General features: G+C 36.4%; 1 protein-coding gene across 4 annotated transcripts in view; it reads left to right on the top strand.

Moving 5' to 3' along the window:
- Positions 1-25,212, top strand: part of LOC143033966 (apicoplast pyruvate carrier 1-like) — a 75,801-nt gene that overhangs the window by 11,114 nt on the left and 39,475 nt on the right. For all 4 annotated transcript variants that reach the window (XM_076199759.1, XM_076200005.1, XM_076199926.1 and 1 more), the window contains exons 3-5: positions 7,709-7,895; positions 9,278-9,404; positions 10,642-10,772. In XM_076199759.1, the coding sequence (XP_076055874.1) occupies positions 7,709-7,895; positions 9,278-9,404; positions 10,642-10,772 (445 nt within the window). The remainder of the gene's footprint in view (positions 1-7,708; positions 7,896-9,277; positions 9,405-10,641; positions 10,773-25,212) is intronic.

Genomic DNA, 25,212 nt, shown 5'->3' with positions numbered 1-25,212 from the left:
CTTCTTCTAGTCTCTCTCCCTTAATACTCACCTCCAGTCTGCTGCCACTTTCTCCCCTTGTACATCTCATCACCTTACTTTTACCCACATTTATCTTCAACTTCCTTCTTTTGTACACCTTCCCAAACTCTGTCACTAACTTCCTCAATCCCTCCTCTAATCCTGCTACTAGCACAGTGTCATCAGGAAACAACAACTGCCTTATCCCCCACTTTTCTCCATTTTCTTTAACCATCTCCAATCCATGACCCACTACCCTTGCATTTACCTCTCGCACCACCCCATCCATGTATAAATTGAGCAGCCAAGATGACATAACACACCCCTGACGAAATATCACCTTTACCTCAAACCACTCCCCATTGCTGATTCTAACACAAGCTCTACTGCTCTCATAAAAACTCTTGACTGCCCTTAAAAGCTTTCCTCCTTTCCCATACATCTGCAATACCTCCCACAGTGCCATCCTGTTCACCCTGTCATAAGCTTTTTCCAAGTCCACAAAAGCCCAAAATACATCCATACCTTTTCCTAAAGCTTTCTCACATATCTGTCTTACCACAAAAATCTGATCCATACAACCTCTACCTGTCCTAAACCCACACTGTTCCTCACCAAATACTCCCTCTGTTCCTCTCCTAATCCTCTCAATCAAGACCCTCCCATAAGCCTTCCCAACTACACTTGACAAACTGATTCCTCTGGAACTACTACACTCACGCTTGTCCCCTTTTCCCTTGTAAAGTGGAACTATACAGGCAGTCCTCCAGTCCTCTAGCACTTTACCCTCTCTTAAACAAACATTAAACAACCTCACCAGCCATTCCACCATCACTGTACCTCCTTTTTTCAGACATTCTGCATGACATCCATCCAACCCAGGTGCCTTACCTGCTCTCATCATCTTAACAACTGCCTTCACCTCATCTTTTCTTATTTCTCCTCCATTTTCCACACTCATTGCTGTCATTTTATTAGCGCTTTCCAATGCAACTACCTTTCCCTCCCTATCCTCCTTCACATTTAGCAACTCCTTAAAATACTGCCCATCTTCCTCTTCCTGCCTTCTCTTCCATTATCATCTCTCCATCTGTACCTTTTACCTTTTCTTCTCTACTTGATTTGCTTCCCCTTCCTCTCTTAATTTCCTCCCAAAACATCTTTTTATTACTTTCAAAATTTTCTGTCATACTCTTACCCCATTTCATATATGCTCTCCTCTTTTCTTCCTTTATCTTATGCTTTACTTCTCTTTTCTTTGTACCTCTCATATGATTCTCTCATCCTATTTTGTAACCAATCTGTGAAAGCTCATTTCTTCTCTTCTACAACCTTCTTTGCTTCATCATCCCACTACTCAGTACCCTTCCTTCTATTTCCTCCCATCCTCCTTGTTCCACGCACCATCTTTGCACACCTAGAAACATCCCCATTCCTCCTCTATGTCTAGTTCTACTCTATCCTTCACACCCTCCCACTCCTTTCTCAGCCTCTTGTACTCCTTCTCCTTTTCTTTCTCATTTAAATAGTTCACATTAACCATCTCCCTACCCTCTGTCCTTTTTCTCTCTCTCCATCTATCCTCCACTCTTAGCTTACCAAAAATATTATATGATATTCCCCCCACTCTCCCCTTAGAACATGTACATCCTTAATTATTCCTAATACACTCCTGATTACCACTATATAGTTCATTAATGCTCTATCTACCACCCTTCCATCCACCACCCACTCCCATGTGTACTTGCCTTCTATGCTTGACTTTCTTCCTAAACACTATATTTGCTATGATACTTCAGCCTAATACAAAATCTTCTTAGGTGCAGACATTTTTTTCACAGTTTGATAAAAAGAAAGGTATTTTTGTGAGTTTTAGGCAAAAGTTTATTGTTTGCCACTACAGTCTTCTAAATCTGAAAAAAGTCGTATTCCTAGCCCACAAGTTCTCAATGGTGTTTAAATCAGGCAAATTTCCAGGCAAGTCTTTAATATAATCCACTTGCACAAAATCAAATTAGTTCTTAATAAGCTTAGCAGTGTGGCAAGGCGCACTGTCCTGCATAAACAGGTTTATTTGGCACATCTCATAACAATCTTCCAGTTGATCACTCAGTAGTTCCAAGTATCAGTCTGTATTCATCAAAACATTCCTCAGTAGGATCACCAATTTCCCCACACTGTGGTAACCATAAGCACTCCAGGCCATTAATTTATGTGGATGAATTTTGTGTCTAAAGGATCACTTCCTGGCCACTGATACACTTTCCCACCTCAGTTCCCAGTAACACTGAATACTGCCTCATCACTCCATAACACATGTTGCCACTTCTCTTTATCCCACTGCTAATATTTCTTGCAAAAAGCAACCTTATTTTTCCTCTGTTTAAAGGTGACAATCGGTTTCTTACCTAGCAGTGTGGTGCAAGAACTTAAGGTTGTCGTGGAGACAGCACTGCACTGTCCTTACATATACATAAGCCAGTAACACAGGGTTCTTTTCCTTTAATTCTGGTGCTGTTATACATGGGTTTACTATCCACCTGCCTCCTGAGCACCTTCAAAGTATGTAGGGTAGTTTTACATGGCCTCCCTGTCGACTTTTTCTGTAGTGGTGGGTCAATGTTTCCACAGTCATGGAACTTTTGTCCATTGCTGTACACTGTGTAGCAAAATGCCAATTATATATGCTATTTCCTATTTTTTTCACACAATCACCACAAACTACTGTGGAACAATGGTAAAATCCTGAGGCCGGTAGGCAACACGTGTAGTGCACATGTGCCCACTCTGAATGCCTTAGAGCATCTAACTGTTTCTGAGAAATACATTGTGAAGTTAATGTATTCATGTAGCCACAGCTCGCATGCCAAACAATTTGGCAGATTTGGAATGGTACTAGAGAGGTGTAACCAAAAAAATGCCTCTCTCACACCAAACATTTTGAATTAGACTGTATATTTACTTTAACCACAAACAAGGGGCTGTTGGTGTAAAAAAAAAAAAAAAAAAAATACATAAAGAATTGGTTAAGTTTCAGACTAGGGAGAAACATTATGAAAAATTAAAATGTGAATCTTTCCCCTGACCCATTCTTTCTCACCCCCTCTTCCCTTCCTCTCTTTCTCTCTCTTTTTTTTTTCTTTTTTTTCTCTCCTCTCTCTCTCTCTCTCTCTCTCTCTCTCTCTCTCTCTCTCTCTCTCTCTCTCTCTCTCTCTCTCTCTTGCCTCTCTCTCTCTCTCTTGCCTCTCTCTCTCTCTTGCCCCTCTCTCTCTCTTGCCCCTCTCTCTCTCTTGCCTCTCTCTCTGTCTTGCCTCTCTCTCTGTCTTGCCTCTCTCTCTGTCTTGCCTCTCTCTCTGTCTTGCCTCTCTCTCTGTCTTGCCTCTCTCTCTGTCTTGCCTCTCTCTCTGTCTTGCCTCTCTCTCTGTCTTGCCTCTCTCTCTCTCTCTTGCCTCTCTCTCTCTCTCTCTCTCTCTCTCTCTCTCTCTCTCTCTCTCTCTCTGTGTGTATTTACCTAGTTGTATTTTACGGGAAGGGGAGCTATGCTCGTGGGGTCCCGTTTTCATATCTCGTTTTATCTAAACTATTTTTAAATTCATGTATTGTTTTTGCACACACCACTTTCTCATCTAACTTGTTCCAACTGTCTATTACTCTGTGAGGAAAGCTGTTCTTTTTCAGGTCTCTTCTATAGCTGTCTTTTTTTATTTTCTTTCCATGTCCTCTTGTATTTCTCTCATCCCATTTTATCAGATTCTCTCTATCAGTAATTTCTATGCCTTTCATGATTCTGTAAATAGCTATCAAATCTCCTCTCTTCTTTGCTCTAGTGTCTGTAGTTCAAGTTTTTCTAGTCTCTCTTCATATGATAGTTTTGAGAGTGTTGATGCATATTGGTGACCATATCGTTGCTGCATATTCCAATCTTGGTCTTGTCAGGGTGATTAGGATTTTCTTCACCATTTCTTCATCCAGGTATGTAAATGCAACTTTGATTGTTATTAAATTATAAGTTTCTCCAAAAATCTTAATTATATGTTTCTCAGGTGACATATCATTCATAACAGTGACTCCCAGGTCCTTTTCATTTTCTAATTTTTTTATTCCTTCTTCTCCCAATTTATATGATCCTGTTATTCTGTTTTTGCTTTTTCCAAATTCCATTATACTACACTTTTTTGTATTGAACTCCATCTCCCACTTCCTACTCCATTCTTGTACTTTATTTAGATCTCTCTGTAGTGATTCACAATCTTCTTCCGTGTTCACTTTTTTCAATAGTTTTGCATCATCTGCAAAGAAGCTCATATAGCTTTCAATTCCTTCATCCATATCATTAATATATATAGCAAACATTATTGGGGCCAGAACTGTTCCTTGTGGAACACCACTTATTACTTCATCCCATTTTGAGTGTTGGTCTCTTATCACTACTCTCATTTTTCTTTCTTGCAAAAAGTCTTCCATCCAATTTAGCAGTTTGCCCTGTATTCCTCCTTCAGTTTCTAATTTCTTAAGTAACTTCTTATGTGGTACTTTGTCAAAAGCTTTTTTTAGGTCTAGAAATGCACAATCAGCCCATCCATCTCTTTCTTGTATTATATCTATTAGCCTTGAATAGAAACATATTAAATTGGTGACGCATGATCGTCCTTGTCTGAATCCAAATTGTCTTGGATTTAGCACATTGTTTTTTTTCTAAATATTTTACCCATCTATTTTTGACAATTCTTTCACAAATTTTTGCTATTGTACTTGTTAGAGAGACTGGCCTATAGTTGTTAGAGTCTTCTTTATTTCCCCCTTTATATATAGGTACTATATTTGCTTTTTTCCAATCTTCTGGAACTTTACCTTCTTTCAAGGAACTGTTTATTATGCTATGTATTATGTCTGCCAGTTCATTCCTGCATTCTTTCAGAATCCAGTTTGCTATTTCATCTGGTCCATGCAATTTTCTGACATCAAGATTACTCAAGTGGTTCAATATTTCATTCTTTGTTACTTCTATTTGTTTCATAGGGGGGACTTTCTCTTTCCATTCAATCTCTTCAGGTTGTATGTTCTCCCTTGTAAATACAGTTTTATAATGTTTGTTCATAATTTCTGCCATTTCAATTTCCTCTGTGTATTCAACTCCTTGTCTTAATTTCTCCTTTTCTTGTTTGTTTTTCAGTTTGTTGTTTACAAATCTGTAGAATAGTTTTGGTTGATCTTTACATTTTTCTATGACATCTTTTTTATATTTTCTCTTTTCCTCTCTGCACGCTTGTACATATTCATTTCTATAACAAGTATATATTTTCCATTTTTCTGGTCGTCTGTTTTTCTTCCATTTGGCCCAGGCTTTGTCTCTTTTGTCTTTTATCTCCCTACAACTTTTGTTGTACCAGCACTTTACATATTCTATATTTTGTTTTTATCTTGGGACATACTTTTCTACTCCTTTTTTATAGATTTTTGTCAAAATATTCCATTTCTCTTCTACTGTTGTATCTTCTTTGTGTATTCTTTCCCAGTTTTCATTTTGGAAGAATTCTCTTATTTTATCAAAATTTGCTTTTTCATACATCAATCTTCCTTTTCTATATTGTTCATTTCTTTTCATGTATTTTTTCTCATTTAGTTCTAGTTCTATCAATATGTGGTCACTTTTGCTTATTGGTGCCTGGTATTCTATATTTTCCAGTATTTCAGGTTCTGATGTGATTATTAGGTCTAGTCTCGATGGTTCTTCTTCATTTCTATACCTAGTGTTCTCTTGGATCCATTGTGTCATTGTGTGGTCAGTAATCATCTCAAGTAGAACACTTCCCCATGAGTCTTCTCCACCCTTTACAGTCATCTCTTCCTAGCATATTTCTTTGCAATTATAGTCGCCCATCATAACTATTCTTCCATCTTCCATTATCTTGTTTAGTGTTATTCTTGTGTCTTCTAACATGCTTTTATGTTCATTCTCTTCCCATGAGGCTGTTTTTGGGGGCACGTAGTTTATTACAAACTTTCTGCTCTTCTTATCTCTATCTTCTACTTCTCCCATGATCATCTCTACTCTATTGTTCCCATGTGTGACACTCTTCACGCTTATATCCTTCTTAGTCAGGAACATAACTCCACCCCCTTGTTTTTTCTCTCTGTTTCTAATCCAATAATTATAGGCATTGTGTCCTATGCTGTTGGGTGGTAGTGGACCTTTTAATTTTGTCTCAACAATTCCCATTATGTCCGGATCTTTTTCTTTCAGATATTTGTTCAGTTCATTCAGTCCTGTTATTAATCCATCTATATTTGTGTAGGATACTTTTAACTTTCTGTTATTTCCATTGTATTCTCTGTTTCTTTTGTGTTTCTCTCTGTTATTTTCCATTTCTTCAATTTCATATTCACTACTCTCCAGTAGAATTCTTGTTTTTCTGTCTCCGTTCTGGTCTCGTTTTTTTTCTTAGCTTCATGTCTTTTCCTTATTTCCTCTCTTTCCTCTTTATTCATTTCCCTTCTTATCCATACTTTTCTATATTGTTCACTCGTTAGTTTCCCGGTTTTGGACAAGATATTCTCTGCCGTCGTTTGTGACCTGAATTTAATCTTAATTGGTCTGGTCTTGTCTGTACTATATTTCCCGAGTCTGAATTTCTCTTCGATTTGTTTAATTATTTCTGGCTCATCTTCCTGAACTAATTCTAGTAAGTTTCTTACTTTTTCATTTTCCTCTTTGATTCTTGTGGTTCTATCTGGGTTATGTTTCTCTTCCATTCCTAATATAATTATACATTTCTTTTTGTCTGCTAAGTCTCTTACAATATTCTCCTTCTGTCTCATCACTTTGATAACTGAGTCTTCAGTTTGTTCTTTCATTTGCTGTTTAATTATATCAGAAAATGCAACTTTACTATTTTCTTGTATCTTCCTCCACCCCTCTGCCTCTTTTGCTATTGTTTCTTTATTGTCTCTATTGTTCTTTTTTAATTCTTCATTCTCCATTTTTACTTCTCTTAACTGTCTTTTTAGGTCTTCTATTTCATCAGTTAAGTTTTTGTTCGCCTTCTCTAGTTCTTCCAATTTTTCAAACTTCTCGGCAATTTTTGACATCTTGCCAAACCTAATCTCCCAATGCTCAGTCATTTGTTCAAGTTTTTCCTCCAGTTTTGCCAGTCGGGGGAGGTTGGTATCCGCCGCCCCCTCATTAAATCCTTGAAAATTATTATCCTCACCTTCCATTGAACTGCTTTTATCTATGTTTCTGATCTTTACAATTTTGTTAGTCCCATCATCGAGATCCAAGTCATCCGTTCGGCGTTTGTTTACAATCCGCCTTGACTCTTGGACCAAGTCCTCCCCTTCCTCATTTCCTTCCATTTCCCTCAATATCCCTTCCCTTCTCCTTCCCTATCACTTCCCCACTATTCCCCCTCCCTATAAATACAAAAGGCACTTCTCTGGATGTTGAGATCCACGTAGTTTTTCCTTTTTCTTTGGAACACCAGTTCTCGCCGTCCATTCGGTGAAAGTGTGTGTGTGTGTGTGTTATCTATATCTCTGCCCATGTCTCTTATTCATGGTATTATCATATCTCCATATCTTTATTGGTTCAAGATTTCCTCATGATCATATGTAACATTCGGCCCTTTTTCCAACTCCCTTTCTTTAGATATGCCAACATATTTGGCCTTCATTGTTATTAATTACCTTATTTTGTTTTACCTTACAGGTAACATGTTAACATACATGGTATCATATATGCATATCGAGGTAGATCCTAATATCAATTATGCAAATATGGTTTGGGTCAATGCCATCTGTACTGCTGCACAAGGACTTTTTATGGTCCTTGGTGGAATTGTGGAACATCGCTTTGGTCCAAGGATAGCTTGTTTGATTGGGTGTTTAACAATGAGGTAATGTACCTGCCAAGCCTCATTGCATTGTAATACTGAATATACATTATCACACTGTATTTTCATAAGATATTAGTAATATACATGATGTGTTAATTGAAAAATAATGGTTTGATTGAAATATATAGGGTGCAGAAAGGCGGATTGCAAGTGATTGTTTTGTTCAGATGGACAGTTACATTAATTTTGATATTTTCCTATTTGATGTTTTTGAGATCATAACATCCTCCACTACATTCAACAAATCCCTTAAATACTGTACCCATCTTCACTTTATTGCCTTTACTTTATTTAGCATTATCTATTTGCTCCCTTTGTCCTTTCCTCTGTACCCAAATTGCCTCCCCGTACTCTTATCACTTCCTTGTAGAATAGATTGTTTTTGGTTTATCTATCTGTGTACCAAGGGCTTCTTCCCTCTTATCAGTGAGGTAGCCAGTCAAAAGACTCCCACCCATTTAATTCCCACCCATTCCACTCCCATCCACCACCCTTTCCTCCCTCTCATTTTAGCTCCTCATGGATTGTTTTTGATAATGACATACTATATTTCACATGTTGAATCAGACAGACTTGTAAAGGGAGACTGACATTCTGAAATAAGGTGAAGAACAGTCAGGAGGAGGGGACAAATAAAAGATTAAGAACCACTATGCTATGATTAAAATAAGGTAATAGAATAATGTTTTTGATTGATACATTCTAGAATTTTCATAAGGTTACTATGTTTTTCAATTTGCTCAATGTATTTTGCATAGTAGCTGTAACAAGTAATATAAAAACAAAAATAGGGGCTAGAGTGATGGTTCATATAAAGATGATGCTTCCAAACATATCTATCCAATTTAATCTAATGTAATGACTCCCAAAATGTCTACCTAACTTTATCTAACCCAATCTTATCAGTTATTTTCTATTATAGATATTTCAGGTAAAATTTGTAGACATTTTGAGTAGTTCCAAAATTATAATGTAGCACCAGTATTGTGCAGGCATAAATAATTTTAGAATAAGATGCACACCTAGACTCTAAAGTTGTAAAATTGATTGATGAAAGGGTTAGATAGGAAGTTAGTAATGGAAAGCCTCTGTCTATCAACCTTCTACAGTATGAGTGAGAAGTTATGATGCCATCTAGTAGCAAATAAGAAGACCACAATGTTCTCAGTAAACTTTGAGTCCAGGCATAGTATATGGCACACTTGTTCATATGCTTGGTTATTTAGTCATATTACTGGTTTTCATTCATAAAAAAAAATGTAGAATTATAGTTTGAATTATTTTGTATGTAATCCTTAGTGTGGTGCATGTCAGAGTTAATAGAACACTGAAGATTAATATGTATCATGGAAAGCTACTAATTGTAACCCAATTTTTTGCAGCTCTGGTATTATGTTGACCCATGTAGCCATAGAGGAATCCTTGTTTGCAGTAATAATGACTTATGGCTTCTTAGTAGGGCTTGGCGTTGCAATAGCCTATGTATCTCCCCTTGCCTGTGGCATGAAGGTACACAGTTGATCCCGTGTGAATGGGGCATTACTTTCTTTTATACTATAATTTTGTTAGGCATTCTTACTTTGAAACCTTGATTCAGTCAGATGACACACTATGACAAAATCCTTCTCAGTAGGGTTGACTTGTGTTCACAATGAATACTATCCACCCCACAAGGCAAGAATAACGATTGTTGTAAATTCAAGTTACATTCCTATGGATTTCACATGATCATATTTAGATTTATAATTTTCATGTAGAATACAGGCAAATTGCACCCAAAATCAGTAATCAGTACAATTATTGCATGAATTACTAGCATGTAAAGGGAGTACTTTGATATTCAAATTGCATGCCAATGAGTTTGTTTCTTCCCTTCTTTACCATTGGTCCCTTCAGGGGTTGTGGCATACTGAAGCACAGCCATGATTAAATGTGGAAAGAGTTGATGTAAGATGTAAGGGAGATGTAGGGACCATTAATGGCTACTATGGAGATGTGAGTTTCTAATCAGTGAAACTTGAATAGTTGAAAGAGTATTGAGATAGTTTTAATGTATAGATAGAATAAATGAAGAAAGGCTAATAAAAAAGGTGTGGGAAATAGAAGTAGATGGGGTGAACTTGGGAGAAGGCCAAGAATGAGCTGGATTGATAGGATGAAGGGGGTCTATTAGGTGCAAGGAAGGAAGATAAAGTACAAAATTATGTTTATGCAACCGAAAGGGATACTCACTATTTGTACCTTAAATTTCTAAATTGGATGATGGAGGAGGAGAGGGTTACTATATGATGAAGTAGTAAGGGTAAACCAACTTTTGTTGTTGGACCTTATTGTGGAACTTCAGTGTCATCACTACCCCCTATGCAGTGTGGCAGGGGATATGAATGACCCTTCATCCTTCAGCAGCTAAGATAGGAGGGACAATGAATAGGTTTTAGATGGGTGTGTGCTATGACTCAACCACCCCCTTATAAGATGGAAAATGAATATTTTGGTATATGTATTATGACCTCTGAAGATAGTCAGGTGAATCCCTTCCTTACAGAAGGGGTGCCACAGAGATGAGTGAAATAGCTTGTTGACAGCCAAAATAAAAGTATGAAATACCATAAAGGGGCTCAGTGCACCAAGATCACTTTAGACACAACTTTATGATAATGGACATATTTCTTATGTTTTATGCTGTGTACATGTATATTTACAATACATAGTATTAATACTTTTAATTTCATTTTTGTAATTCCAGTGGTATCCAAACAAGAAAGGACTAATCACTGGGTTTGTTGTTGGTGGATTTGGTTTGGGAGGACTTGGCATAACAAACATTCAGACACTTTATCTGAATCCAGACAATAAGCCTCCAAATAATGTAACAAGGTAGGTTACCTGACCTTTTAGACATGGATGCTATTGATTATATATATATATATTTATATATATATATATATATATATATATATATATATATGTATTTACCTAGTTGTATTTACCTAGTTGTATTTTACGGGAAGGGGAGCTATGCTCGTGGGGTCCCGTCTTCATATCTCATTTTATCTAAACTATTTTTAAATTCATGTATTGTTTTTGCACACACCACTTTCTCATCTAACTTGTTCCAACTGTCTATTACTCTGTGAGGAAAGCTGTTCTTTTTCAAATCTCTTCTATAGCTGTCTTTTTTTATTTTCTTTCCGTGTCCTCTTGTATTTCTGTCATCCCATTTTATCAGATTCTCTCTATCAGTAATTTCTATGCCTTTCATGATTCTGTAAATAGCTATCAAATCTCCTCTCTCTCTTCTTTGCTCTAGTGTCTGTAGTTTAAGTTTTTGTAGTCTCTCTTCATATGATAGTTTTGAGAGTGTTGGTGCCAGTTTTGTGATTGCTCTTTGTATTCTTTCAAGTTTTTTTATACATTTTTTTGTACTTGGTGACCATATCGTTGCTGCATATTCTAATCTTGGTCTTATCAGGGTGATTAGGATTTTCCTCACCATTTCTTCATCCAGGTATGTAAATGCCACTTTGATTGTTCTTATTAAATTATAAGTTTCTCCAAAAATCTTATTTATATGTTTCTCAGGTGACATATTATTCATAACAATGACTCCAGGTCCTTCTCATTTTCTACTTTTTTTATTCCTTCTTCTCCCAAATTATATGATCCTGTTATTCTATTTTTGCTTTTTCCAAATTCCATTATACTACACTTTTTTGTATTGAACTCCATCTCCCACTTCCTACTCCATTCTTGTACTTTATTTAGATCCCTCTGTAGTGATTCACAATCTTCTTCAGTTTTCACTCTTTTCAGTAGTTTTGCATCATCTGCAAAGAAGCTCATATAGCTTTCAATTCCTTCATCCATATCATTAATATATATAGCAAACATTATTGGGGCTAGAACTGTTCCCTGCGGGACACCGCTTATTACTTCATTCCATTTTGAGTGCTGATCTCTTATCACTACTCTCATTTTTCTTTCTTGCAAAAAGTCTTCCATCCAATTTAGCAATTTACCTTGTATTCCTCCTTCATATTCTAATTTCTTAAGCAACTTCTTATGTGGTACTTTGTCAAAAGCTTTTTTTAGGTCTAGAAATGCACAATCAGCCCATCCATCTCTTTCTTGTATTATATCTATTAGCCTTGAATAGAAACATATTAAATTGGTGACGCATGACCGTCCTTGTCTGAATCCAAATTGCCTTGGATTTAGTACGTTGTTTTTTTCCAAGTATTTTACCCATCTACTTTTGATAATTCTTTCACAAATTTTTGCTATTGTACTTGTTAGAGAGACTGGTCTATAGTTGGTAGGTTCTTCTTTATTTCCTCCTTTATATATAGGTACTATATTTGCTTTTTTCCAATCTTCTGGAACTTTTCCTTCTTTTAAGGAACTGCTTATTATGCTATGTATTTTGTCTGCCAGTTCATTCCTGCATTCTTTCAGAATCCAGTTTGCTATTTCATCTGGCCCATGCGATTTTCTGACATCAAAATTACCCAAGTGTGTCAATATTTCATTCTTTGTTACTTCTATTTCTTCCATAGGGGGGACTTTTTCTTTCCACTCAATCTCTTCAGGTTGTATATTTTCCCTTGTAAACACTGATTTAAAATGTTTGTTCATAATTTCTGCCATTTCCATTTCCTCAGTGTATTCAACTCCTCCTTGTCTCAATTTCTCCAAGTCTTGTTTGTTTTTCAGTTTATTGTTTACAAATCTGTAGAATAGTTTTGGTTGATCTTTACACTTTTCTATAACATCTTTTTCATATTTTCTTTTTTTTCTCTCTGCACTTTTGTACATATTCATTTCTATAACCAGTATATATTTTCCATTTTTCAGGTCTTCTGTGTTTTTTCCATCTGGTCCAGGCTTTGTCTCTTTTGTCTTTTAACTCCCTACAACTTTTGTTGTACCAGCATTTTACATATTCTTTTTCTTGTTTTTGTCTTGGGACATACTTTTCCACTCCTTTTTTGTAAATTTTTGTCAAAATATTCCATTTCTCTTCCACTGATGTTTCTTCTTTGTATATTTCTTCCCAGTTTTCTTGTTGGAAGAATTCTCTTATTTTATCAAAGTTTGTTTTTTCATACATCATTCTTCCTTTTCTATATTGTTCATTTCTTTTCATATATTTTTCTTCATTAAGTTCCAGTTCAATCAATATGTGGTCACTTTTACCTATTGGTGTTTTATATTCAATCTTGTCCACTATTCTAGGTTCAGATGTAATTATTAAGTCTAGCCTCGATGGTTCTTCTTCATTTCTATACCTAGTGTTCTCTTGTATCCATTGTGTCATTGAATGGTCAGTAATCATCTCAAGTAGAGCATTTCCCCATGAGTCATCACCACTCTTTACTGTCATTTCTTCCCAGCAGATTTCTTTGCAATTAAAGTCGCCCATCATAACTATTCTTCCTCCGTCTTCCATTATTTTAGTTAATGCTATCTTTGTGTCCTCTAGCATACTTTTATATTCACTCTCCTCCCATGAGGCTGTTTTCAGAGGCACATAATTGATCACAAATTTTCTGCTCTTCTTATCTCTGTCTTCCACTTCTATCATAATCATCTCTACTGTATTCTTTCCATATATGACACCTTTCACATTTATGTCCTTCTTAGTCAGGAACATAACTCCACCCCCTTGCTTTTTCTCTCTGTTTCTAATCCAATAATTGTATGCATCATGTCCTACACTGTTGGGTGGTAGTGGGCCTTTTAATTTTGTTTCTACAATTCCCATTATGTCCGGTTCTTTTTCTTTCAAATAATCATTCAGCTCATTCAATCCTGTTATTAATCCATCTATATTTGTGTAAGACACTCTTAGTTTTCTGCCACTTCCATTGTGTTCTCTGTTTCCCTTATGTTTTTCTTTTGTGTGTCGAACTTCCTTAGTTTCATGTTCACTACTCTCCAATAGAATCTCTCTTTCTCTGACTCCGTTCTGTTCTCGTTTTTTGTCTTAGCTTCCAGTCTTTTCTGCTTTTCTTCCTCTCTTTCCTCTTTATTCATTTCTCTTTTTATCCATATATTTTTGTATTGTTCACTTGTTGCTAGTTTCCCTGTTTTGGATAAGATATTCTCTGCCGTTGTTTGTGACTTGAATTTAATCTTAATTGGTCTGGTCTTGTCTGTGCTATACTTTCCGAGTCTAAATTTCTCTTCGATTTGTTTCATAATTCCTGGTTCATCTTCTTGAACTGATTCTAGTAATTGGCTTACTTTTTCATTTTCCTCTTTGATTCTTGTGGTTCTATCTGTGTTGTGTTTCTCTTCCATTCCTAATATAATTATACATTTCTTCTTGTCTGCTAAATCCCTTACTATATTCTCCTTTTGTCTCATCACTTTAATAACTGAGTCTTCAGTATGTTCTTTCAATTGCTGTTTGACTATGTCAGTGAATGAAATCTTATTTCCTTCTTGGGTTTGCTTCCAATTTTTACTTTCTTTAGCTATTGTTTCTCTGTTTTCTTTACTATTCTTCTTCAATTCCTCATTCTCCCCCTTTACCTCTCTTAACTGTCTTTTTAGTTCTTCTATTTCATCAGTTAAGTTTCTATTCGCCTTTTCCAGTTCTTCCAATCTTTCAACCCTTTGTAAAATGGTGTTCATATGACCTAACCTACTCTCCAAGTCCTCGATCACCTTATCAACCTTCTTCTCTAGTCTTGTCAGTCGGGGGGGGGTTTGTGTCCCCCCCACTCTCTTTAAATCCCTTGAAAATATTCTCATCACTTTCTACTGTATTGTTCCTATCTATACTTCTAATCTTTACATTCTTATTAGACATTCCGTCGTCCTCCAGCTCGTCTTGTGGTCTTTTGTTTACTTTACGGCGGTCTATTTGGACCAAGTCCTCTACTTCCTCATTACCTTCCATTTTCCCAGCAATCCCTCCCCTTCTCCTCTTTCCTTACTTTCCCACTACCTCACGAGCAATTTCCCCCCCCCCCTGCAAATACAAAAAGGCACTTCTCTTTGCGTTGGTATCCACAATCTGCACTTTTCTTCAGAGCGTTCTTCAAGCCGTCCGTTCGTTGAAAGTGTGTATTTACCTAGTTGTATTTACCTAGTTGTATTTTACGGGAAGGGGAGCTATGCTCGTGGGGTCCCGTCTTCATATCTCATTTTATCTAAACTATTTTTAAATTCATGTATTGTTTTTGCACACACCACTTTCTCATCTAACTTGTTCCAACTGTCTATTGCTCTGTGAGGAAAGCTGTTCTTTTTCAAATCTCTTCTATAGCTGTCTTTTTTTATTTTCTTTCCGTGTCCTCTTGTATTTCTGTCATCCCATTTTATCAGATTCTCTCTATCAGTAATTTCTATGCCTTTCATGATTCTTTAAATAGCTATCAAATCTCCTCTCTCTCTTCTTTGCTCTAGTGTCTGTAGTTTAAGTTTTTGTAGTCTCTCTTCATATGATAGTTTTGAGAGTGTTGGTGCCAATTTTGTAATTGCTCTTTGTATTCTTTCAAGTTTTTTTATACATTTTTTTGTACTTGGTGACCATATCGTTGCTGCATATTCCAATCTTGGTCTTATCAGGGTGATTAGGATTTTCCTCACCATTTCTTCATCCAGGTATGTAAATGCCACTTTGATTGTTCTTATTAAATTATAGGTTTCTCCAAAAATCTTATTTATATGTTTCTCAGGTGACATATTATTCATAACAATGACTCCCAGGTCCTTCTCATTTTCTACTCTTTTTATTCCTTCTTCTCCCAAATTATATGATCCTGTTATTCTGTTTTTGCTTTTTCCAAATTCCATTATACTACACTTTTTTGTATTGAACTCCATCTCCCACTTCCTACTCCATTCTTGTACTTTATTTAGATCTCTCTGTAGTGATTCACAATCTTCTTCAGTTTTCACTCTTTTCAGTAATTTTGCATCATCTGCAAAGAAGCTCATATAGCTTTCAATTCCTTCATCCATATCATTAATATATATAGCAAACATTATTGGGGCCAGAACTGTTCCCTGCGGGACACCGCTTATTACTTCATTCCATTTTGAGTGCTGATCTCTTATCACTACTCTCATTTTTCTTTCTTGCAAAAAGTCTTCCATCCAATTTAGCAATTTACCTTGTATTCCTCCTTCATATTCTAATTTCTTAAGCAGCTTTTTATGTGGTACTTTGTCAAAAGCTTTTTTTAGGTCTAGAAATGCACAATCAGCCCATCCATCTCTTTCTTGTATTATATCTATTAGCCTTGAATAGAAACATATTAAATTGGTGACGCATGATCGTCCTTGTCTGAATCCAAATTGCCTTGGATTTAGTACGTTGTTTTTTTCCAAGTATTTTACCCATCTACTTTTGATAATTCTTTCACAAATTTTTGCTATTGTACTTGTTAGAGAGACTGGTCTATAGTTGGTAGGTTCTTCTTTATTTCCTCCTTTATATATAGGTACTATATTTGCTTTTTTCCAATCTTCTGGAACTTTTCCTTCTTTTAAGGAACTGCTTATTATGCTATGTATTTTGTCTGCCAGTTCATTCCTGCATTCTTTCAGAATCCAGTTTGCTATTTCATCTGGCCCATGCGATTTTCTGACATCAAAATTACCCAAGTGTGTCAATATTTCATTCTTTGTTACTTCTATTTCTTCCATAGGGGGGACTTTTTCTTTCCACTCAATCTCTTCAGGTTGTATATTTTCCCTTGTAAACACTGATTTAAAATGTTTGTTCATAATTTCTGCCATTTCCATTTCCTCAGTGTATTCAACTCCTCCTTGTCTCAATTTCTCCAAGTCTTGTTTGTTTTTCAGTTTATTGTTTACAAATCTGTAGAATAGTTTTGGTTGATCTTTACACTTTTCTATAACATCTTTTTCATATTTTCTTTTTTTCTCTCTGCACTTTTGTACATATTCATTTCTATAACCAGTATATATTTTCCATTTTTCAGGTCTTCTGTGTTTTTTCCATCTGGTCCAGGCTTTGTCTCTTTTGTCTTTTAACTCCCTACAACTTTTGTTGTACCAGCATTTTACATATTCTTTTTCTTGTTTTTGTCTTGGGACATACTTTTCCACTCCTTTTTTGTAAATTTTTGTCAAAATATTCCATTTCTCTTCCACTGATGTTTCTTCTTTGTATATTTCTTCCCAGTTTTCTTGTTGGAAGAATTCTCTTATTTTATCAAAGTTTGTTTTTTCATACATCATTCTTCCTTTTCTATATTGTTCATTTCTTTTCATATATTTTTCTTCATTAAGTTCCAGTTCAATCAATATGTGGTCACTTTTACCTATTGGTGTTTTATATTCAATCTTGTCCACTATTCTAGGTTCAGATGTAATTATTAAGTCTAGCCTCGATGGTTCTTCTTCATTTCTATACCTAGTGTTCTCTTGTATCCATTGTGTCATTGAATGGTCAGTAATCATCTCAAGTAGAGCATTTCCCCATGAGTCATCACCACTCTTTACTGTCATTTCTTCCCAGCAGATTTCTTTGCAATTAAAGTCGCCCATCATAACTATTCTTCCTCCGTCTTCCATTATTTTAGTTAATGCTATCTTTGTGTCCTCTAGCATACTTTTATATTCACTCTCCTCCCATGAGGCTGTTTTCGGAGGCACATAATTGATCACAAATTTTCTGCTCTTCTTATCTCTGTCTTCCACTTCTATCATAATCATCTCTACTGTATTCTTTCCATATATGACACCTTTCACATTTATGTCCTTCTTAGTCAGGAACATAACTCCACCCCCTTGCTTTTTCTCTCTGTTTCTAATCCAATAATTGTATGCATCATGTCCTACACTGTTGGGTGGTAGTGGGCCTTTTAATTTTGTTTCTACAATTCCCATTATGTCCGGTTCTTTTTCTTTCAAATAATCATTCAGCTCATTCAATCCTGTTATTAATCCATCTATATTTGTGTAAGACACTCTTAGTTTTCTGCCACTTCCATTGTGTTCTCTGTTTCCCTTATGTTTTTCTTTTGTGTGTCGAACTTCCTTAGTTTCATGTTCACTACTCTCCAATAGAATCTCTCTTTCTCTGACTCCGTTCTGTTCTCGTTTTTTGTCTTAGCTTCCAGTCTTTTCTGCTTTTCTTCCTCTCTTTCCTCTTTATTCATTTCTCTTTTTATCCATATATTTTTGTATTGTTCACTTGTTGCTAGTTTCCCTGTTTTGGATAAGATATTCTCTGCCGTTGTTTGTGACTTGAATTTAATCTTAATTGGTCTGGTCTTGTCTGTGCTATACTTTCCGAGTCTAAATTTCTCTTCGATTTGTTTCATAATTCCTGGTTCATCTTCTTGAACTGATTCTAGTAATTGGCTTACTTTTTCATTTTCCTCTTTGATTCTTGTGGTTCTATCTGTGTTGTGTTTCTCTTCCATTCCTAATATAATTATACATTTCTTCTTGTCTGCTAAATCCCTTACTATATTCTCCTTTTGTCTCATCACTTTAATAACTGAGTCTTCAGTATGTTCTTTCAATTGCTGTTTGACTATGTCAGTGAATGAAATCTTATTTCCTTCTTGGGTTTGCTTCCAATTTTTACTTTCTTTAGCTATTGTTTCTCTGTTTTCTTTACTATTCTTCTTCAATTCCTCATTCTCCCCCTTTACCTCTCTTAACTGTCTTTTTAGTTCTTCTATTTCATCAGTTAAGTTTCTATTCGCCTTTTCCAGTTCTTCCAATCTTTCAACCCTTTGTAAAATGGTGTTCATATGACCTAACCTACTCTCCAAGTCCTCGATCACCTTATCAACCTTCTTCTCTAGTCTTGTCAGTCGGGGGGGGTTTGTGTCCCCCCCACTCTCTTTAAATCCCTTGAAAATATTCTCATCACTTTCTACTGTATTGTTCCTATCTATACTTCTAATCTTTACATTCTTATTAGACATTCCGTCGTCCTCCAGCTCGTCTTGTGGTCTTTTGTTTACTTTACGGCGGTCTATTTGGACCAAGTCCTCTACTTCCTCATTACCTTCCATTTTCCCAGCAATCCCTCCCCTTCTCCTCTTTCCTTACTTTCCCACTACCTCACGAGCAATTTCCCCCCCCCCCTGCAAATACAAAAAGGCACTTCTCTTTGCGTTGGTATCCACAATCTGCACTTTTCTTCAGAGCGTTCTTCAAGCCGTCCGTTCGTTGAAAGTGTGTGTGTGTGTGTGTGTGTGTTTACCTAGTTGTATTTTACGGGACGAGAGGTATGCTCGTAGTGACCCGTTTTCGTATCTCTCCACATCCAGTTTATTCTTAAAATTGTGTATAGTTTTGACATTCACTGTTCCTCCATTCAGTTTGCTCCACACATCAATCACTTTATGTGGGAAGCTATTCTTTTTCAGGTCTCTTCTGTAGCTGTCTTTCTTTAGTTTCTTTTCGTGTCCTCTTGTTTCTCTTCTGTCCCATTTTGATAAGTTGTCTCTGTTGAGATTTTCCATCCCTTTCATAATTCTGAAAATGGTCAACAAATCGCCTCTTTCTCTTCACTGTTCAGTGATGACAGATGTAATTTTTCCAATCTTTGTTCGTATGTCAGGTTTGTCAGTATAGACGCCATCTTTGTCGCTGTTCTTTGTATTCTTTCTAACTTTCTTATGTTCTTCTTTGTGCTAGGTGAGTAGTGTAAGGACAGAAAACATGGGAGACTAGAGCATGAGCAACAACTGGGGCAGATTTATTTCGCAAGGGAGCCAATATCACAAAACTGCTAAAATGGTCAACACATACATACACTGAGCCTTGAATGTTATGGGGCAATTGCAAGAGATCAATGATGACAGTGTCAAAGGAGTGAGGAGTAGGATAGTCTAGAATCTAGAATAGGAGCAGTGTGAATAGAACCTTTGTTCTGAGCATAAGACTGGCACTGGGCTACATGAGTGACAATGTCTAAACACATTCTAGGCCAATAATATTTCTTGTGAGCCATAGCCAGAGTTTTGTCTCGACCTGGGTGACCAGCTAGAGGGGAATCATGAGCAAGAGATAAAACAACAGGGAATAGAGACTCAAGGATCACTAACTGTGCCACATCTTGCTCAAACACTCACGTTATGAGTGAGAACATTGTCTTGCAAGGAGAATTGAGACAGGCACAGGCAATTTTGGCAAGGTAGCATCATTGTCAGAATCTAAGGAGTAAATGACAGCTGACCAAACATGATTCTCACATTGAGCTTTGACTAAATCTCACAGGGAGAAGTTGTGAATTACAGCAACAGCAGCTATGGGTACATCTCGTGAAAGTGCATCAGCAACTTTGTTTGCATATTCCGGGATATGCTTAAGGACTGGATTGAACTCCTCAATAGTAAGAAACCATCTGGCTAAGCGGCCTGATAGATTTTTGCCCTTGAAAAGTTGTGTGACAGCAGTGTGGTCTTTGTAAACTGTGATAGGATAACCAAAGATGATGTCACAAAAATGCTTTAGAGCCCACACCACTGCTAAAGCTTCCAGATGTGTGACAGAGTAGGAAGACTCAGCATGATTGAGTTTGTGGCTAGTATATGCAATGACATGTGGACGACAACCATCTATTCTCTGCATTAGGACAAATTGTAAAAGGAAGATTATAATGTGGGAATGCCAACACAGGCACATACCGTATATTTCCACGTATAAGACGACCCTAAAATCCAAAAATTCACCCCTTAATATTGGGGGTCGTCTTATACTACCATTATAAAAATCAGACCTTGAATTCTACGTGATATGACTTGGTAGGCTAGCCTGCCGATAACCACAGATACACAGGAAATGATTCACATTATGATAAGAACTTGTAATAAAGGTAATTAAACCATATTTACCATATATATTATTGGCATATCTTTATAGTAAATTGCAATTGTTAATAAATTCGAGGAATAATTCTATATTAATGAAATTACGGTACTTTTAACGGTCTCACGAAACGTCGACCAAAGCCGACCAAGCCCAAACAATGACAGCTTTTGCTCAAATGCATAATTTTATATAGAAATTAGCATATGGTTGCATTATTTGACCAATTTTCTTTAAAATGTGTGATTTTCATGTAATTTGATCAAAGAAAAGTTACGTTTTTATCCTCTGCAAAATTAGCAAAGTCGACCAAACACAAACAATGACGGCTTTTGCTCAAATGCATAATTTGGTCGGCTTTGGTAATTTTGCAGGTGATAAAAACGTAACTTCTCTTTGATCAAATTTCATGAAAATCACAAATCTTAAATAAAATAGGTCAAATAATGCAACCAAATACTAATTTTTATATAAAATTATGCTTTTGAGCAAAAGCCGTCATTGTTTGTGTGTGGTCGGCGTTGGGCGACTTTGGTAATTTGCAGAGGATAAAAGCTTTAAAATAGGTCATATAATGCAACCATATGCTAATTTTAATACATAATTATATGCATTTGAGCAAAAGCCGTTATTGTTTGGGTTTGGTCGGCTTTGGTCGACGTTTAGTGAGACCGCAACATTTTTCTTTCGCTAACTTTTCAGTAATTTTTAAGACTGAAAATAACAATTTTGGACTACAGTACATAAAATGTTTATTTATCAATAAAAAATATATTACAGTAGTTGCATTTAAAACATAGAAAATTTCAAAATTATAAAATTATAAAACTTAATTTCTAATCATCATCAATATATATTACACATCAAACGTATTTCTAAAACCTTTATTTTCAATAAAATTACATTACATTTAAAACTTAAAACATTATAAAACTTTATTTCTTTATTTATATAAAACCCTTCAAACTCGTCACAATCATCACTCTCTGTTTCGAAAAGTTGTTCGAACATATCACAAGATTCCTCAAATATGCCGTCATCGTAGGGATTCCAGTCCGGTTCCGGTGAGTCGACTTCGGCTTCATCACTTTCATACAAATCATCTTCAGTGCCATCCATGGCATTAGAGATTCCAATTTTTTTTTAAAAGATTTTACGATACTTTCGACCTTAACACTTTCCCAAGCTTTAATAACAAACTCGCAGAGAACATCAAGTGATGCACTACGCATAGCTCCACCTTTTGTAAATGACTTCTCTCCATTCGTCATCCACTCGTTCCATTGATACCTAACGTTATCTTTAAACGTCGAACCAGGAACGTAAACAAATCGTTTTTGTTAGTTGACGTGTGTTCTCAGAAAATCATGATACATGATTTGCTTTGTTATTTCATTTATTTTGAATTTATAAGGATACAGTAAGTAATTTATCTGGTATAAGGATACAGTTAAGTAATGAGAAAGAAAAGAGAAAAAGCGGAAAAAAACAGGTGATAAACGTAATCAAAACAATTCTCTTTGTACGGTAGGTTTGATACACTGATGCATTTGTAATTTAGCAGTCGTCTTATACTACCGATATGAGATAAATTCATAAAAATTTGCTCTAATTTTGTACCTCGTCTTATACAAAGGTCGTCTTATACACGGAAATATACGGTAAGTAAATGCCTGCCTCAAGGAGTCAAAACTTTTCTTATGAGCATCATGCCACTGAAAGGAAACATCATTTTTGAGGAGATGAGTAAGGGGTGATGCAATGGTAGCAAAGTCTTATAAAAGCATGATAATATTCTGCCAATCCTTGGAAAGAACGTACTTGATCAACTGTCTTAGGTGTAGGAAAGTTTCTAACAGCCTTGATATTGTCATCTTTAGTATGAATGCCATCTTTGTCTATTACATGACCTAAGAATTGGACGCTGGACTTAAAAAATTAAACATTTGGATAAATTGAGCTTCAATCCAGCTTCAGCAAAATATTGCAAGACTAAGGACAACTTATGGAAGTGACTTTCCACATCCTGGGAAACTAGAATCAAGTCATCCATATACACAAAAAGTCCATTACCCACTAATTTATGAAAAATTGAGTAAATAAGGTGCTGACATGTTAAGGGGCATTCTGCAATTACATGGGGCAGTGGAGTCATTCATAATGACCTTACAGAGTCAAGAAAGCTGTGGTCTTATGAGACTTTTCCTCCAAAGTAATCTGCCAAAAGCCAGCTTTTAAGTCCATTGTGGTGAACACTGTGTTACCTGATCCTATGGACTGAAGATCACTCAACACAGGCAAAAGGTAATGATTTGGAACTGTGAACATTGTTGACATGCCTATAATCTACAATAAGGCAGAATGATCCGTTCTTCTTGGGCACAAGAAGGAGCAGGGAGTTCCACTCAGAATGAGACTCTTTGATGACACCTTTACTCAACAACTCATCACCTAAAGACTACTACAAGTCTATGAGAATGAGGCAACCTGTAAGAAGGAATGTAGACTGGACACACACTTTGTTTAAGATGAGTGCTATGGACAACACAATCTGTAACTCCCAGCCATTCACCAATTAAGGCCAAAGCTTGATGTGTCAATAACAGTTCAATGAGACAGTCTCTTACCTCAGGAAAATCAATACACATATGTCGCATAATGAGAGGCTAAATGAGCTGTGTCATTTGCATGTGTAGACAATTGAATAGAAGCTGCTATGATAGGAGGTGAATCCTGGACAGTGTCAACATCATTGACATAAAAAAAAACTAAATAAATACCAGAAGAGAGTGTGATGGGAGAACCAGTAATGTTGGTTATCATGGCTGTAGTAACATGGTGCTCATGAACAGCGGAAAGAGTACCCTCTAAAGCAACATGTCTAACACAGAGTGGGGTTGAGATAAGACGTCAGAACCAATTGGAGCATCTAAAAGGTGCACTGGGACAAGAACTGCACTAGAAGGACTAATATAGTGCTCACCTACAGCAACAGCAGCACAAGAAAGTACAGGAGGGCCTAAAAGTTTTGAACCCATGGAAGATGACTGCCTGGTCAGACCATGCACAGGTGAGTTATGTATAGAAACTGGCCTGTCTGTTGCAGAAATGACATTGTTGTCAAAAGTAACCATATGGTGCCAAGGAGATATATCTATGGCATGAGTTGCTAAAGTATCAAAGCCTAAGAGACAATCACACTAAAGTATGAAATAAGAAACTACCACAAAGATAACATGAAACACTTTGGTATAGGAAGAAAACCTTAAGGGAATGCAAATAGATCCAAGAATAGACAAGGGAGAGCCTTGTACAGCTTGCAAAACTCTACAAGAAGGTAGCAGTGCTACATTGTACAAATTCTTGAGAGCAGAATATGCTTTATTACCTATGATGCTACATTCTGCTCCAGTGTCTACTGTTACAGAGATAGGTAGCTGGTCCACATAACACTGAAAAGTAAGGAGTTGGGAAGAGACAGCAGCCACTAAAAGGATGATCTTGGACTGGTCATTGTTAGTTAGCCTTTGGGATTTTGATACAGGCGGTTATGAAAATGGGACTGAGTATGTTTGGGGATTGAATTATTTTCTGCTCTAAGCTTCAAAATCTTGGAACACTAATCAGAGAAATGGCTACACTGTCCATGGATATAACAGTAGCTACATTGAGGCTGAAATAACATTCTTGAACAGTCATGTGTGATGCTAGAAGAGGAATTAATGAAACGTCTACATACAAGAGTCTGCTTAGACTTTGGCTCATGATGCTTACAAAGGAAACAGAAAACACTAGAATGACCTATTTTGTTACATTACATGCAAGTAAGCAGAGTAGATACAGATGGAGGTGGAGGAGTGTTCTGTGTAGGTGTTGAAGGAGTGCTCTGTATAGGTGTTGAAGATAGAGGAGGTGATGGAGAAGGAGTAGGAACCTTCGTAGTCTGCTGTGAATGACTAGGTAGTGCAGGAGCCAGCAAAGCACAATGAGGCAATTCTTTTAACTTTCTAGAAAGCTTTGTTGCAAATGTTAGTAAAGACTCATCTGGCTGATAACTAAGAGAAGAAGCAATCCTTTGTTCAGAAGGAGCAAGGAACAAAATGTAGAATAAATACTACAAAACAAGTCAGAGTCCATCTAGAATGATAGAATGATTGTCCAGTGTGAATGTATCAAAGAATCCAATGCTACAGAGACCACTGTATTGGCTCTAGCCTGAGCTTGCATAAAATTTTCAGTGCCCATAGAGGAAGAGAGTACATCAGCTAACCTGTAGCACCAGAGAAAATTATCACCTACCAGGCTTGCATCAAACCATTTAAGAAAATTTGCCTTAAAGGTGGCGTAATCATAGTTTAAAGCTCTAGGGTTGATGCATGAAGCTGACATTATCTCAGAGGCTGACAAATTGCAAACAAGTTGAGATCGGACAAAGGAAATCTTTTCTGATCCTGTAATGACATTAATGTTGATACTATCCTCACATTGTTGAATAAATGCAGAT

Source organism: Oratosquilla oratoria, chromosome 1, assembly GCF_046742065.1.
Source record: "Oratosquilla oratoria isolate Oo_2021 chromosome 1, ASM4674206v1, whole genome shotgun sequence".
Lineage (NCBI taxonomy): Eukaryota > Metazoa > Arthropoda > Malacostraca > Stomatopoda > Squillidae > Oratosquilla > Oratosquilla oratoria.
This window is presented reverse-complemented; position numbering and strand designations above follow the sequence as displayed.